The sequence below is a fragment of the Mytilus trossulus genome, unplaced genomic scaffold (assembly GCF_036588685.1).
Source record: "Mytilus trossulus isolate FHL-02 unplaced genomic scaffold, PNRI_Mtr1.1.1.hap1 h1tg000247l__unscaffolded, whole genome shotgun sequence".
Classification (NCBI taxonomy): Eukaryota; Metazoa; Mollusca; class Bivalvia; order Mytilida; family Mytilidae; genus Mytilus; species Mytilus trossulus.
Window position 1 is genome coordinate 1,956,935 of NW_026963318.1, and position 19,121 is coordinate 1,976,055.

The window sequence follows — 19,121 nt, forward strand, 5'->3', positions numbered from 1 at the left end:
TTAATTTTACAATTGTAAAACGAATCAATAAGCTTTTGACGGGATCATCGTGAGCTGCTGGTAACACAGTATAAGCATTATGTTTTCAGCATGCAATGATTTATAAAAGTTGCACGCATATTCAGTGACCGTAGATGTTTCGAACAACATTAATTAATTATATTTAGCTTGTCTCATATTGCATTGTTTTTTTAAACTAGACGTCAGAAGTATACACAAAAAATCCAGAACAGCAAGGGTTACTCCTGGTAATAAACTTTGAATTTACTGGATCTCCTGACCAAAGGACAGGTAAATTAAATGTATAACGGTATTTTTTTTTTTAGTTTTGTTTTGAAAGTGCCAAAAATTAAACACTCCTATCCTAACCATAACCCTCTTAAAACATCTTAAACGCCAAAACTGCGATCCGGTTTGACAGAATCGTAATTTTAAATAATAGCACGAGGAAACATGCTATACTTCTCTTTTTTTTCACCACTATGCGTCGCATAGCAAATCGGAAACATTTTCCGGGTATAATTTGACAACACTATATTACTTTAATTTGATTAACAAAAAAATAAATAACAAACATATCGAACTTCGAGGAGGATTAAAAACAGAAAGTCCATAAACAAATGTCAAAATCAAGACCTCAACCGATGGATTAATAGTGATATATATTTAATGAAAAAGTTTCATTATCCTTCTGCTGACGAGGAAGCAAAACCTTTTTGGTCAATTCGATTATTCAAATCCATTTTTCTTTTATTTCGGAATATTTAAAATATCTTTTATAACATGTAATTTAACTCTTCATTGAATTGCATGTTTTTCTTGAATTTTTATTTTATAATGGTAACACGTTTTGGTGTACGAATTATTCTAGTACTCACATAAAAGGAATTTCATTTTTTCTTAGTAGTAAATAATTCGTCCTTAATATATATATCATGAACCTAACGATCGAACAATTTGAAAGCAAAGAGTGTATCAATTTTTTAGCATTTGCATTAACTCTATTAACTAAAAAAACTCTTTTGTTTGAACATTGCAATAAATTTCGAATTTCGCCTTTAATAGAAGGTCAGTAGCCAACTGTGTGTACATCATTACCTGGGGTGGTCACAGTTTTGGTTAAAACAGCTAAGCATGAAGTAGTTGCATCAGTTGAAACATTGTTCAAATGACGTAAATTTCAAAATGTATTTTAAAAGAAGAATACAAAATTTGATTTCTAACCAAAAATGGCACAAGTCCTTGAAGGTTAAACAAATATATATGTATATCGCCAATGGTAGTCAGCAGGGTTAAAGAACATCAGTTGTTCGACCTGTTATTCCAATGCGTTTTGTTTAAATATACTTTTTCACTTTTTTTGTCTTTTGGAAAATGTTGTTTGTGCTGTATTTTGACCCTTCCACAACGAAATTTGTTTTACATGCACACGTATAAAAATTGCGATTTTTGTCCAACGGAATCAAAGGTTTGAACGTAGTTTTCAATTTATCCTTGTTCATATATACTTTGAGTTGGGTACATGTTTAATGATTTGACCTGTCCGTCAGTCCATCTGTCAGTTTTATTCCTGTCTACTGAAACCAAAACAGACAATCACGTAACTTTGTAGATAATTAGAACCTACTGTAGAGATGTTCTAATGATAGGCAAATATAATTATTTTTCCTGATATTTTGTCCCTTTGAACATTGAATTGTTTCCTTAATTTACAACTGTAACTGTTTGTTAATGTAACTTCTCTTGAACCATACCCGATAAATGAACGAAAATGTGTAATTAAAGGGAAAATAATTGATAGATTTGCATATTGACAAAAACTAGTGATTTTTGTAGGAGGTATGAGTCTCCGATCGAAGCTCCTCTTTTTTCTAGTGACTATGTCGGACTGCAGGGTATTTGATCATATGCTTACAAATGTTTCATACATGTTTATAAATATATAAGATTTGTGTTCTTCCATTGATTGTTATCTTTTCGACACATTCCCCGTTTTCATTTTCAATAGTCTTTTTGCCAATTCCCGTAATTGACACTGTAATTAAAGATTCCGTTTTTGTTGTCTCCCTTATGAGGTGAGTGGCAGTGATGTTTATTAACAATGATGGACTAGGAGACAGAGCAAATTCATCTGTGCATAACGCGAGTAATCTTTAAGGTTTTCAATTTTTTTAATTAAATTCATTTGTTGTTACGGTAAATTCTTTTGACATCAGGCATTTGTTTGATGAAAAAATAGTACAACCTGCCGATGCATCACTTTTGATACATCATGATTTGCATTGGCAATAAAAACAGTCTACGATTACAAAAGGGAAATTATTTGTTTAATAAGTGTGTAATAACAGAATCAAATCGGAAAATGGCTTATGTATGAAAGAAGATTTGTGAAACAGATTCTGTGATTCACTGTAACTAGGGATGTAAGAAAGGTTGGTGTTTTATGAACACATATCAGTGTCACAGAATATAATATTTAGATTTAATAATTTTGTTTTCAGTATACTAGAATTAAAAGTTTATGTGTATGGTCATTAAATCTTAATATTGAAATTACACACATTTTGTAGGTTCAAAGAAAGATGTTACTGATTTGAAAGGTTTCTTTGAGAAACTTAATTACAAAGTGTTGCATAATGAGGACGACATGAATATAGATGAATTAAAACAATACCTAGAGGATATAAAAAATAACAGCTTAAAAAAAGATTCCCACAAATATCACAGCTTTTATTGCGTCATCATGAGTCATGGAAACGAAGTAAGTTTTACCAAATTACAATCAAAATGGTAAACATTTTAATACTTTCCATACACATACTAGTAGTTTGACTGTCCTTCTGGTATCTTTTGACCCTCTTTTGAATAGACGACATTACCAGTATATTTAAACTGTCTTAAGACTATGGTAGATACTCATTAAAACAACTGTTCATACAAAGTCTCAGTTCCAACGCAACTTTAAGGTCTATGCCATTTTGAAAGAACTACAGCCCACCCTAACATAAATGCTGATATTAGGCCAAGTATATGAATAACTAATCCTCATATATACAACGCGATCATATGTCATATGTAATCAATAACTGTTAAGTGTCTTCAGATATCGACTGTTTTAATACGATGTTAAAAACGGGTGTAATGTAAGCTTCAGCGAGCTATTAATCATGTTCCGAGCCGATGAGATAAACATGTTATATTTAAGGACACTAAAAAGTTATTGTTTTTTTTATACTGCAATTATTTTTGTATTTGGTGGTTCAAAGACAAAAAGATAAAAAAATAAAATGACAACAACAAAAATCTCACATTTATTCCATTTATTTTCGAATTAAAAGATTTTTTTTATTATTATTTTACCTTTGAAGCCTGCATTGTATTTTTATAAGGAAAATCATTCAATCAAGTAACGGGTACAGAGTATGCCGAAAACAAACTCGCATAGTCAACAATAGTACAGCGCTCAAAGCTAATAACTATGTATTACAAAAACTAATTCCAACAGTAAAACGAAATAACAAAACATTATCCCATTTGAGGCACAAGTTTATGATTTGTAACACGCCTCGGAATTTCGAACTGACCAATACATTCCCTGATTATTAACATTGTTGTGTGTGTCAATTTTGAACTTGGTGAATTGCGCAATCGAAAATGGAGTTAATTCTGCTTGCATTTTTGTATGTGCGCAGAATGTTGATTATGAACCGATGACTGGAACATGCACTAATTGGAAATACTCAAATGTCATTTGGATACGACTGTTAAACACATTCAGAGGTCACGAAAGTTCATGCAACATTCTTAAACAGCAATAAAAGCAATTGATGTACAGTATACAAATACATAATTTTAGATACCCAAATGCAGGATTAATGAAATTAATATATTTTCAAAGCAAATGTTTAAGTAACTATTAGTTTGAAATCGTTTTGTTTTTTTTATTTATTGCGGAACTATCTCTTTAAACTGGAGTCAAACACCTAGAGATGAAGACGATGAAAACTTACTAAAATGTACAAAAAACATCGTTTTAAATTTATTAATATATAACGAGATAGAGACAAATATTTACAAATCTAACAAATGCATTAACGCTAAAATAACATTAAAAAATGCTTTTTATTGTCAAGGAAAATTGGGATAATGTTCAGCAAAGTATAAGTCCAATAGAAAAACATTCAAAATGTCTATATACCATTTCACTTCCAAAGATATTCATGATAAAAATTAACTGTTATTTCAGACAGGTATTGCGACTACAGATGGACTGATTCCACCAGAAGAGATCGTCAAATTCTTCAGAAATAACGCCGTTGCTGAATTTATTGGTATGTACAAACGTTTGAAAGATCTTGTGATTTGACGTCTTAACAATCGTTTCTGATTATGCTGATTGTGCTGTATTATTCTGTACATGTGTCTAGGTTGTGTTAATATAGTCATTATGAAGGGACTTCAATGAATTTGAAATCAAATTTTGCTTTCAAGTCTAACGTTACATTTGCATTGTACATCTTAATCTTCTGGAACGTATAGTCCCGTATTATTTGGAATCAAGGAGTTCAAAGTCAACGTAAAACATGCATTTTAAAGCATTTATTTCTCATCATGTGAATTATAAATGCATCAGTTTCTGCGTTTGCAACAAGTTTAACAATCAAGAATAAGATGACACAAAATAAAATTAAAAGTAACAAAACGTCAAAAAACCTAAATGCGAATTCAAATAATCGAAATTTATTAGATAACAATTATATTTATTGTCGGTTAAATTAGGTAAGCCAAAAGTGTTCTTCTTTGACATGTGTCGAGGGTCTGATACACATCAGAAGTTTATGCAAATAGAGTCTGAAAGTGGACCGGCTGATTTGGCAAATGCAGCTCCTCTATGGCCGCCAACAGTATTTCTACCTAACGAGTGTGATATTTTGGTTGCATATGCCACCACACCAGGTATGTTTCAGTATTTAACGCATTAACGACATAAAGAAATGTTAAAATCACCTCATTGATCCAATCAATTATGTTTGTATTCGTCGTAAAAAGTACCAAACACCATACACCAAGAATAGTTATTCATCAACAGGCAAAATAAAAGCTCAAAAACGTTAAACGAATGCAAAACAACTACCATGTTATTGACTTAGTATTCATGTCTGTATGTAGAAGACTGTGGATTAAACATTTTGTCACTATTTATCATTCGTCAAATTGCTAATTAAAATTAGAAAAGGGGATGTTACCTGTAACTTTCAAATTATACTAGAACACACCCGCGAAATCGCGGGAATTCAGAGCGTAGTTTAAAGTATGAAAAGTGTTGTTGGAAGAATTTTATTGATGACTGGAGAATTTCAGCAAAAGTATCATAAGTCATAGGTTATTGGGGCCGGGCCAGGAAAATGCTTTTTTATCCCTCCTCCTTTATTTCCAATATTCCCATTTTTTGTTTTTTTATCAATTTCAATATGAACATACATTTAGTATGTTATGAACATTTTCAGCAAAAGTATCATAAGGCATAGGTTATTAGGGACAGGAAAATGCTTTTTTTTTTATCCCTTCTCCTTTATTTCCAATATTCCCATTTTTTGGTTTTCTACCAATTTCAATATGAACATACATTTAGTATGTTATGAACATTCAAGTAAGGAGCCTGTAATTTAGTGGTTGTTTGTTTATGTGTTACATATTTGTTTTTCGTTCATTTTTTTGTACATAAATAAGGCCGCTAGTTTTCTGGTTTGAATTGTTTTTCATTGTCAGTTCGGGGCCTTTTAAAGCTGAGTATGCGGTATGGGCTTTGCTCGCTGTTGAAGGTCGTACGGTAACCTATAATTGTTAATATCTGTGTCATATTGGTCTCTTATGGAGAGTTGTCTCAACATGGTTATCATACCACATCTTCTTTTTTTTTTGTAATCAATGAATTTTGTAAAAGATATAATGACTGGAGAATTTCAGAAAAGGTATGAAAAGTTCACATGAATATTTTTAGACCTTATCTGTATATTATGAACATTCATTACTATATAAATATAGTGTATGTACTTTCAATTCTAAGTTTTACTAACCGACCATAGTGGTCATTGATATAGAATACAGACCCTCTCTATTTAATAAATTCGGTGACTGCCGTGGATAGTAAACTTGAAAATAATAGCAGATAGAATTCTGAAAATACACTTTATTCTTTGTATATGTATGTTCAAAGTATACAGAAAATCGCAAATCGGAAGACTAATCTGATTTAAAAGTTCGTCCAATGACGGGACAATATCCGGATGCCTTTTTTCTCGTTTTTCTCCAAAAATAACTCAATCTGAATAATTATATGAATGGATGACAAATGGCACAATGCACTGTACCTATAGGACACAGAGGCGTGACCAAAAAAGACTATGATCATAAAGGTTTTGCTTGCTCGGTGTTGGAGATATAATGGTGACCTATAAGTGAATACATCTACGTCATGTGATTTTTGCGTGGGAAGTTGTGTCATATGCAATAGACGTACTTACACATTCATGCATATGTGTCCGTCATTACGTAAATTCACACAGGTTAACATTGACATCCAAATTCCAAACATTTTGACGTCACGATTTTTAAAGTGAGTGTTGCCAGACGTCAGAAAGTTGTTCGGAGAAGATTAAAGGTTATTCGGGAGCTGAAAACTAAAATTGTAAATATGTTAATCATACACACTAAAAAACAATTACTTAGTATTTTTTTCTTTACTCATTTTGAGTAATTATATTACTTACATATTTACTTACAATTACTTACAATTACTTACTTTTACTAAGTTTTACTAAATGTTCTGAAGGAATTACTTGAAATTAGTTAATTTATTTTTTTACTTGATTTAAGTAATCCAAATAGATTTAAGTAAATATTGATTACTTGAATTTAGTAAAACAATTTCAAAAATTACTTAGTAATTTATTTTTACTTAAATGCAGTAAATGATTTACTAAAATTACTTCTGATTACTTGAAAAAAATACTTCTCATTACTAGGTAGAATAATATAAATTACTAAACATGATTACTATATAGTTTTACTCCATAATTTGAAAATTTCAACAATATTCTTTTAACAGGCAATTATTCCAACTTGGAAATATATTCAATTATATGAAATTTACATAATTTCCTGTGCTTGAAAATTTTCATAAATTTCATATATAATCTGTATTCTAATGTTCAGTGTAGCGCCCAACACTTTCTATTTCAAAGCAGATAACACATTTTCAATAGAATGTACTGTGCTGTGCACAACATTATCTATACAAAATACATTGTATGGAAAGTAGTATGCAATGCTTAAAAATAATAATGCAGAATAAACATGGAATTTTAAGCACAAGAAATCATGCAAATTACATAATTAAAAATAATTCCAAAATGAAAAAATAGCCTAATTTTTGATAATACTTTGAATTGCTTAAAACTTTGGATCGGAATTACTTAGTATAAAGAATTACTAGTCATAACTTAACCTATTTTCATTTCAAAATATCCTCAAATTATTATTATCTATTTTTAATATAATTTTATAAATTTTATAATGTAAAATTAACATGACTTAGTTTTACTAAAATTAAAAATTAACTATTTATTATAAATGTACAAAATTGTATAATATTTCCTGTACTTTTAATAAGTAGTTTTTGATTTGAGACTGAAATAAATTCGGCCAATCAGAATTAAGGTTTCATTTGACTTTGGTGAGCTATTTTTGAAAATTGGCTGGAGCTCATTCAGTTTTGAATTTGAACAAAAGTTTACAGAGTTTGCAGAAATACTTACACGAGTTACACACACGAAAGGAAATGAGAACCTTACAAAAGGACACTTTGTGGGTTTTCATGTTTCTGGCTACTCTTTGTGTACTTATTCAATTAAATGAAAATATAACACAAAGAGTTGCTGGGGAGGTTGCCCATGTTAACTTACAACAAACAAGAGAAATGGATTATAACAAAGGATATAGTATATGATTATTATTTAAAAAGGTATGTTACTATTTCAAATTATATGCATTTATAATAAAACAGTGTAGAAATTTTATTTCAATCTGTAGATATATTATAAGTAAATGCCTATAAATAGCAGCACATGACATACAAATCTATGTGAGTGTAGATTAATCAGTACAGAGAGTATTTCCTCTTAAACTGTTCTTCAATAAATATTTCATTGATAAGATTTTGTTTTCTTGAACTCGTGTACTTAAAGCAGATTACTTTAAATTAGAATTACTTGAATTATTATTTTGAATTACTAAGATTTTAATTAAGAATTACTTGAAATTATTACTAAGAATTACTTCAAACTATTTACTACGAATCACTTAAAATCATTACTAAGACTACTTACAATTATTACTTAGGATTAATAAAAGTTATTACTCAGAATTACTAGAAATTATTACTAATGATTACTTGTAATTACTTATTATTTTACGGTATTACTTAAGATTATTACTAAGGATTACTTGAAATTGCTTGGATTATTACATAACTATGAATTACTTGACGTTTTACTGTTAATTACTTACAATTACTTGTTTTATTACTAGTATTTACTTGTAATAAATACTTGAAATTACTTAAAATATTACTTAGAATTACTTATGTTGATTATTTTGTTTACTGAATTGGATTACTTAGAAATACTGAAAAAATAAATTACTTGTATTTACTTGAAATTACTTAACATCACCAATAATTACTATCAATGATCAATAATTTTGACAATTTCAATTACTTGAATCAAGTAATTGAATTAGGTTTTTTTTATAATTCCAAGTAATTTTTTTTAGATGTACCACATATTCCATGTTTTATTTTATTCAAATCATCATAAAGAAATTTATTTTCTTTTGCCATTGGTGTATTTTTATTGATTAAGGCGTGTAATATCTTAACAGTAACGTAACTCACAACTTTATTTTTCTATAAAACCTTTTTAAAAACTCACAAAGCAACGTTAACTGTTTCTGCATGGGTTTTTTTTATCTTCAAGACATGACACTATCCATCTTTTATTAGTCTATTTTACCCTGCGTTTAAAAAAAATCAGTGGTTAGAATTTTTACGTTCTCTCAAAGCACACAAAAATACAACATACACATTGGATGAATGCGGTTTTAGTCTAGTATAAAACAATTCCATAATGCTGTTAAAAGCTACTTACAATCAAAAACATTATTTTGACAATTTTTTATATGATGGTTTTTATCCTATATCTACAAATAAATACATCACCTGCTGTAACATATCAGTAACAACACACACGCTGTTACCATAGGTATAAATGCTATGATATTTAAAGAAGACAAACAAAATAATCAGCACTGAACAGTTGAATAATTTGCTCTGGTTTGACTTGATGAACTTTTATATACTATATCCACTAACTGTAGATATACATAGAATCATATTCGAAACAGTGTGGTCCTGGCCATTGATTGACGACCTAAATTATCCAATTGACTGGGACAGATTAGGTGAACGTTTGTCGGTAACAATCACTGCTCACTATGTACTTTTTAAAGACACTGAATCTGTGGGGTCACCAAAGGTTCTCAAAACCTTAATAAAGCAATTCGAAAAACGAATCCGGAATAATACGATGTGTTGATTTATATCAATAATATAAATCAAAACATAAAGGTTATTCCTGAATAATGTTTCTGATTATTTTATTATTAAAGGCGTTGAGAACCTTTGGGTACCCCACAGTTTAAATTCTATAATAAGTAAGAAGTGAGCAATGGTCGTTACAGACAAACGTTCACCTAATCTGTCACAGTCAATGGGATAATTTAGGTCGTCAATCAATGGCCAGGACCACACTGTTTTGAATATGATTCTACATGTATATTTTAATCGAATACTTTTTTCTGTTAAGGATATCAATCTTTCCGGAAAATTAGAGGAAACTGGACTGGATCCTGGTTTATTCAAGCGTTTTTAGCAGTTGCAGAGGGTAACTTACAGAAGGATTTGGAAGAAATATTAAAGATAGTTAGAAGAGAATTATCAAATAATCCGACGTACGAGCTTGGGGGCAAAAGATGCATGATGCCAAATAGTGAAACAAAAACAACCAAGGATATTTACTTATAGATCTCAATATATATTTATATATAAATATATATATATATATATGTGTGTGTGTGTGTGTGTGTGTGTGTACATGTACTAGAATAGTACATGATCATTATTTCGCCAATTCGATATTTTTAGTATAATAAAAATCAAAATATTTTACAATCGCAAGATTTTCTTCGTTTTTGTTTTTGTTTTTTTGGGGTTGGGGGAGGGTTTTTTTAAGGTAACTTTCCTGATGTCAACAGATACCACAGGTACAGCGATGAAAAAATGATCAGTTGCACGTCATTGTGAATGGTTTCTACTTCCTATAGTAGTATTTCATTGCGATTGTGTGCTCAGATTGCTATTATCATTATCGGGTTATATACGAATAAAATCTGATTAAGTTGATTGAACACAGAGAGCTCTATTTGGGTTTAGTTATAAGGTATGGGAATTTTGCATATTGTTTTTACTTTGCCGAAATTCCATTTTAAACGACATGAACAGTATCAAGTTATTTGTATAAACCGTAAGAATTAGATACATGTAATATGTCAGAAAATACAATTTGACTATACATTTAATTCTTGATTTTCAAAAACATTAAGAAAACTTAAGAGGTACTGATTATCTTATAATTGTGTACCCCATAAGCACGTTTTGTCACCTAAAGACTTATCGTTTACCTTTGAATCACAGTTAAATGGCAAAATCAATTAAGAAATTAAAGAGCATTGAAAAATATCGTTCGTATATAATTAATGTTTACTTTCGAGTTGTTCTTTAATTTTCTAAATTTCTAAAAATATTTGATTTCTTATATAATAATAGACATAGACAAATTTGTTTTTGATTATTTTCAAATTTGGCTATACCGCTGTTCAGTAGGTTTAAATCGTGAAAGCGACGGCAAATCCGAGTCACAAACGCAAACGGAGGATAACACATTAACAATTAAAGAAAAACAATAGATCAACAGAAATTCTGAACTGTAACAAAATTATTCATAGAAACGGACTAAAATTGCAAATGAGACAACTCTTAACTAGAGACAAACCGACATAAAAATTATCATATCTTTTTATATTTACGTTAGCTTGCTACATGTAACAAGACAGACTACGGTCACTTTCCTTTTTTGATAATTCTCGTATATGAACTTCCGAAGAATGTCTTAAATGCTGATCTGAATTCTTGATGAATTCTTTGTAATGGAAATTTCCCGCATATTGGTTTTAAATCTAACACATTTCTTCTAAAGCAGCATTAGAAATCCCAATGAAACAATTAATTGTATTACGCTAATACGTATACAAACAGACAAAACCATGGCAAAAATGGATATAATAATCAAAAACACTTATAATTACAATCAAAATACAACAAATTATGTATGTGCTTGTGCCAATATAAGAACCTGTAATTGAGTGGTAGTCTTTTTTTTATTTCTATTATAGTTTGTTTTCGTTTACTGTTTCGCAAGGTGTGTTCTTTTGTTCACTCTTATAGATAATCGGAGTGCTAGGCGCCCGCTAAATGTTTAACATATTCAAATTATGTATGGTTCTCAACACAATACTGGCGGTGAACACATTCTATATGTGCCAGTGAAAAGTCAGGAGCCTGTAATTCAGTTGCTGTTGCTTGTTGGTGTTTGTCGTATTTGTTTTCGTTTATTGTTAATCAGTCTTCTTGTTTTGTCATTTCAGGGTAGTTTGTAATCGCTTGATATCGTTATAAGTTTTGCTCATTGTTGAAGGTCGTGTGATGATCTTTATTCGTTAACCTTTCCGTAATTTGGTCTATGATAGAGAGTTATCATTGGTACCTGAATCTTCTAATCGAATATGAGGTGTTCCGGAACGGTCATCATTCCGCCACATGTTGTATGTTCCACAAGTGGGTACATGCATTGTTGTGTTGCTCATTGCAAGAACAATCACGGTATAAATTGCGATGAGTTATGTCACAATCGATGAAAAGAAAATGGAATAACTTTACGACATTAGCATTGTTCCATGATGCATACAATGTAGGTTATAATCCAAATAAAAAAAGGTACGATGGATGTATCGATTATTTTAGAATCCTTTCGGTCATATATAAGTCTTTGTGTGTTTTTGGTACAGATCGTTCTAATATGTAGCTTTGATCTTTACTGTCGAGGGTAAATTCAAGATTGTGCTTTAGACGCATACAATGTTTTTAGGTGGGGTTTTTTATTTGCATACTTCAAAAAACTCATACAGCAATTTCATATACAGTATGAAAGGGTTAGCTTCAGTTCTCCCAAAATAAATACAAGACACAATTATCGAACCAAAACAGACGAATGGTAATTTCTATAAATAAATCAAAATTATTTTCCAAATGTCGTATTTAAATACGATCACAAGAATCATAAGAAGTCAGAAGTTTACATCATGTACATGTACAATCGTTCATACGAAAACGTACTTAATCACTTTATTATAAAAGCAGGGCAGCTTTAAATTCTAATAGTTTTGTCAAAAAAGGTTCAAAGTTTTACCGAATCAACGACATTTTATATATTTTGAGTTGAAATGGCCTAGCGGTAGTCTGTTTACTTCGAATCATGCGGCAACACGCTTAATCTTTGCTGAGCATTCGTAAAGTTTTTAAATTAAAATAAGATCTATATTAGCTATCAAAACGTATGTTATAAGTAAGCTATCTATTATAAATCTATGAGGAGTTTCATGAAAAATGGGAGGGATTGAAGTCTAACTTTGAATATATAATTTTTTTTTTAAAAAGATCGAGATGTGGTACGATTGCCAAAGAGACAACTCTCTAAAAGCATGAAAAGAAATTAACTTTACTGAAACAGAAATTAACAACTATAGTCACGTACGGCCTTCAACAATTTGAAAAATCCATACGTTAAATTCCCTTTTATATTCAGTATAATTCCATAAAGTTATAATAACTAACCCCTTTCAAGACACACTTTGTCATTTCTGCGGCTCGAGAAACAACTAATAAGTCAATACGAGATTCACAATCGAATATGAAATAAATACACATTTTTAATATGCACGCAATTCAACACAAATCTTACATGGTACAAAAGGCTGTAAAACAATGATTGAGAGTTGACGAATATCATTATATCATGACATGTAAAGCGTTGGATGTAGCTATAGATAGACAGACATTTTATACTGGATAATTGCTGCAAATTTTATATCATAAGAATCGCTTTCACGTTCTATACTATTCTGTACTATATACATACTTAATCATGTTTTTTAAAGTTCAAACTCTGAATTGAGACAGCATTTTCGGTCATCTTATATAAAAAAGAAAATTTATTAAACTCTTAAATAAGCAGCTTGTAATGAATATATTCACCCATTTCGTGTGCAAATAGGATGAATATGAAGGATCCTGAGTGCACATTGTATGTCCTGAGTGCACTAAGGAGGTCATTAGTGGTGTTCAGACGTACCCCAAATAAAAGATTGTATTTTTGTTCAAAATTAGCGCACATGCAATGCACCACCTCTTCGGAGTCATCCAAAAAGGTAAAATTCCCCTGTATTGGTATGTCTGGTGTATGAAATTCATTGTGTATATTATCCGTTTCATCTACAATATACGGAAATGACACGGCCGGGTATTGTAAAGCTGTTGAGGGACTTTAAATGTCAAATTCATATCCCTGGGCGAAGAAATTACCGGTTTGTGAAAACACTGTGTGTACATTGACTTATAATAGTGTGTTACCTTGGTTCTGGTCTTTCACACTGTCAGAATGAAAGGTTAAGCAACGTTTGTGGGTTATAAATGACAAAAAGAGAAGACCGTAAAAAAAATTAAGAGAACAGAAAATGAGCTTTACAAACGTGTCTGTAACGATAAAAACAATGTAGATTATTTAGATCATTCGAACTTGTGTAAATAATGAATATTAAGTTGTTAAGACTCTTTCATATAATTGTTTTTATTTATTGTATTTACAAATTTTATACAAACTTAGGACAATTCAGACCGTGACCTTTTGTATAGACACCTGTTTCTTGTTGAAGACTAAACATGCGCTCTTTATTCATTTATGTTTTTTGTCGTTTTGGTTGCTGTCAAATTGAAATATATCCCACATCTCCTGTAGTATGTGTTCCGTTTGATTACTTTAAAATCAGTTTATAAGAATTCATAATTGAAAGGGTTATTATTATAAAGTGATAGATATTTTAAACAGTCTTAATCAATTCCAACGATCACAAATCTAATATAAATTCGATTTTAATTATTTCGTGATTCTAAAATACGTTTGTTTTTTTGGCGAATTCCGTACACTTCTCTTTTAATTTATAGCATTATTAAAATCGTAATTTTTGTATCCTTGCTATCCTTGCTAAATCCTTTACTGTATATCACAGCTAGTGAATAAGTCTTAATGTCCGTACAGTGTTTAGTAAGATCTCTTTTCCACACATGGACATTTCATAATTATAGAAAGTTCGCTATAATGTTCCATCATGGTCTTAGTGCAGTTTCGAGAGCTTAGTGCACCACGGCGGCCTAGGTTGTTTTAGACGCACCGTAAAGTCCCTGTCACCCCATTGCAACAACGTCCTTTTATAATATTTTTTTTAAATTGCTGGGACCATGATACTAATACTAGAGTATTTCACTTTTAAAAAGTAATTGTTATGAATGATAATATTTTATATGTATGCTGTCTTAGTTTTTAAATAGTTATTTGGTATAATATGGTGTCACGTAAGTCATTTTTGGACAGGATATTGCTTGTTTCATAGTATATGTATATTCTGCACGAATAATTTTTATCGTTACCATGTATAAAAAACTAAACTATGTGGACCTCATGAGATCGCACAAAAGACAGCTGATTGGATAAATGTGATGAATTGTTACGCCTACATAAAACGGATATCCAATCGAATGCCAGCAGACACCTGTCAGTAAAAAAAAATTGCAAGCGTTGATGGTTAGAGATTTATTTGTGTATTCGATATTTGAAAAAAATAGTTAGTCACTATTCGTTTTTCCTTTTCTTTAGCTGGATTCCAATAACTGTTTTTACACCTTTTTTATTTAACAGAAATGTATTTAAAAAAGAGCGCACCACATCAGTGTAATGTAACGGAGATTTACAAGCATTAAATATAGCGACTTGTGTTTTCGGAACGTCATATTTTCAATAATTCACAGACTTTTGCAATAATATTAAACCTTTATTTTTTTTAACGAACGCTTCTTTATCTGGTATTTTAGAAATTTATAAATGGCTTTTGGATTATAGACACAATAAAAAAAAATTGAAATCAAACGCACAAGTCTGGCAAAAATGAACGGACAATGCTATGACAATAAACAGAAAACGACAAAAGACATACATAGTACTGTTATAGTTTTTTCCTGTCTTAAGTTTACAATAACTTAAATGAAATTTATATAGAAAACATAATAAGTTAAATGATAATACATATTATTTACAATTTTAAAGAAAAGAAACATCAACAATTTAATAAATTAAACATATTTAGACTACGTTTTCAAGTGTTAATCCCGACATCCGTAATTTTTAAGGGTATACAAATTATTTGTAACGTCAAGTTGACACATGTTTCCCCACGGCACCAGTCTGTAATTGCATAAATATTTATTTACAATCACTTGTAAACCATTAAATATAAAGTTTTTGATGTTTATATTCCGAATGAATAATTATTAAATATAATTTCGGCAATCTGTTGATTTAAAACTCAATTCACCACGGTTTGAGCAGCAGTATGACTTTGAACCACTTATGTTTTTTTAATATAGAAAATGTTAAATAATTAAATAGGAAGAGGTATGAATTAGAATTGATTATTTTCTTTATTTAATTAAAGCATGGCAGACTTTCAGTTAACATAAACCGTCTTCTTTTTAATTTTAATTTTATTCTTAAAAGGGGAGCAACCCCTGATAAACACTGGGAAAGTTTTACCCGTTTTCTGTCCAAATTAATAAAATCGGAACACGACTGAACACGGTCTGACAACATCTTAACGTAATTTTGAATCCATGGTCTGGTTTGGTCTGACACTGTCTTAGCGGGTCTAAACAGCCCGCTAGACGGTTCAGTCTTTTCCGTCTGGACATGCCTTAACGAACTGATTTACCTGATGCGGCTATCGATCGTAACGGAGTCTTAACGGTCTAAAAAGTCTCGACGATTTCCTCTAGCGGTAAATCTAGTCAATCAAGATGTGATCAGACCAAAATGACCGTTTCAGACTGAAATCGTGCTACTAGTGATAATTAATGTTTACTTTCAAGTTGTTCTTTAATTTTCTAAATTTCTAAAAATATTTGATTTCTTATATAATAATAGACATAGACAAATTTGTTTTTGATTATTTTCAAATTTGGCTATACCGCTGTTCAGTAGGTTTAAATCGAGAAAGCGACGGCAAATCCGAGTCACAAACGCAAACAGAGGATAACACATTAACAATTAAAGAAAAACAATAGATCAACAGAAATTCTGAACTGTAACAAAATTATTCATAGAAACGGACTAAAATTGCAAATGAGACAACTCTTAACTAGAGACAAACCGACATAAAAATTATCATGTCTTTTTATATTTACGTTAGCTTGCTACATGTAACAAGACAGACTACGGTCACTTTCTTTTTTTGATAATTCTCGTATATTAACCTCCGAGGAATGTCTTAAATGCTGATCTCAATTCTTGATGAATTCTTTGTAATGGAAATTTCCCGCATATTGGTTTTAAATCTAACACATTTCTTCTAAAGCAGCATTAGAAATCCCAATGAAACAATTAATTGTATTACGCTAATACGTATACAAACAGACAAAACCATGGCAAAAATGGATATAATAATCAAAAACACTTATAATTACAATCAAAATACAACAAATTATGTATGTGCTTGTGCCAATATAAGAACCTGTAAAAAGTAAAATCACAAAAATACTGAACTCAGAGGAAAATCAATTTGGAAAGTCCATAATCACATGGCAAAATCAAAAAACAAAACGCATCAAAAACGAATGGACAAGAACTGTCATATTCCTGACTTGGTACAGGCATTTTCAAATGTAGAAAATGGTGGATTAAACCTGGTTCTATAGCGCTAACCCTCTCACTTTAATAACAGTCTCATCAAATTCCGCTACATTTACATGATGCGTTAAATAAACAGTCACAATTAATAAAATAGTCAAAATATGGGTACATCAGTCATCATCGTATAACAATTTAACAGGACACAAAAACATCTACTATCTACGAACACATGGATTGATTTGAGTGTCTGACGTCAGAAAAATTATATACGTCACATAAATTTGTCGTTCAATGTGCATACAATAGTTATCAAAAGTACCAGGATTATAAACAATTTTAACATTTACATAGGCAATGTACGCATACAGGGTTAAAAAATCTAAAGTATGTAAGAATAAATTACAGAAATAGACCGAGATTCAAACTAGTCCAAAAATTATACATAGAATTTATGATAATCCAAAACTTTTAAAAGAGAACAATTTAACAGGACACAAAAACATCTACCGTCTAAGAACACATGGATTGATTTGAGTGTCTGACGTCAGAAAAAATATATACGTCCCATAATTGAGTAGTAGTCTTTTTTTATCTCTATTATAGTTTGTTTTCGTTTACTGTTTCGCAAGGTGTGTTCTTTTGTTCACTCTTATAGATAATCGGAGTGCTAGGCGCCCGCTAAATGTTTAACATATCCAAATTATGTATGGTTCTCAACACAATACCGGCGGTGAACACATTCTATATGTGCCAGTGAAAAGTCAGGACCCTGTAATTCAGTTGCTGTTGCTTGTTGGTGTTTGTCGTATTTGTTTTCGTATGTTAATCAGTCTTTTTGTTTTGTCATTTCAGGGTAGTTTGTAATCGCTTGATATCGTTATAAGTTTTGCTCATTGTTGAAGGTCGTATGATTATCTTTATTCGTTAACCTTTCCGTAATTTGGTCTATGATAGACAGTTATCATTGGTACCTGAATCTTCTAATCGAATATGAGGTGTTCCGGAACGGTCGTCATTGCGCCACTTGTTGTATATGTTCCACAAGTGGGTACATGCATTGTTGTGTTACTCATTGCAAGAACAATCACGGTATAAATTGCGATGAGTTATGTCACAATCGATGAAAAGAAAATGGAATAACTTTACGACATTAGCATTGTTCCATGATGCATACAATGTAGGTTATAATCCAAATAAAAAAAGGTAAGATGGATATATCGATTATTTTAGAATCCTTTCGGTCATATATAAGTCTGTGTGTGTTTTTGGTACTGATCGTTCTAAAATGTAGCTTTGATCTTTACTGTCGAGGGTAAATTCAAGATTGTGCTTTAGACGCATACAATGTTTTAGGTGGGGTTTTTTATTTGCATACTTCAAAAAACTCATACAGCAATTTCATTTACAGTATGAAAGGGTTAGCTTCAGTTCTCCCAAAATAAATACAAGACACAATTATCGAACCAAAACAGACGAATGGTAATTTCTATCAATAAATCAAAATTATTTTCCAAATGTCGTATTTAAATACGATCACAAGAATCATAAGAAGTCAGAAGTTTACATCATGTACATGTACAATCGTTCATACGAAAACGTACTTAATCATAAAATTGAGAATGGAAATGGGGAATGTGTCAAAGAGACAACAACCCGACCAAAATAAAAAACAACAGCAGAAGGCCACCAACAGGACGTCAATGTAGCGAGAAATTCCCGCACCCGGAGGCGTCCTTCAGCTGGCCCCATAACAAATATATACTAGTTCAGTGATAATAAACGCCATACTAATTTCCAAATTGTACACAAGAAACTAATATAAAAATAATACAAGACTAACAAAGGCCAGAGGCTCCTGACTTGGGACAGGCGCAAAAATGCGGCGGGGTTAAACATGTTTGTGAGATCTCAACCCTCCCCCTATACCTCTAACCA

General features: G+C 30.8%; 1 protein-coding gene across 1 annotated transcript; it reads left to right on the top strand.

Annotated features, from left to right (window-relative positions):
- Nucleotides 1-206: 206 nt before the first annotated feature.
- LOC134701664 (caspase-3-like) lies at nucleotides 207-10,141 on the top strand. The gene is made up of 5 exons (XM_063562800.1): nucleotides 207-291; nucleotides 2,571-2,761; nucleotides 4,247-4,331; nucleotides 4,780-4,956; nucleotides 9,924-10,141. Exons 2-5 carry the CDS (start codon nucleotides 2,648-2,650, stop codon nucleotides 10,139-10,141), a joined length of 594 nt encoding a protein of 197 aa, XP_063418870.1. The 5' UTR covers nucleotides 207-291; nucleotides 2,571-2,647.
- Nucleotides 10,142-19,121: the final 8,980 nt, after the last annotated feature.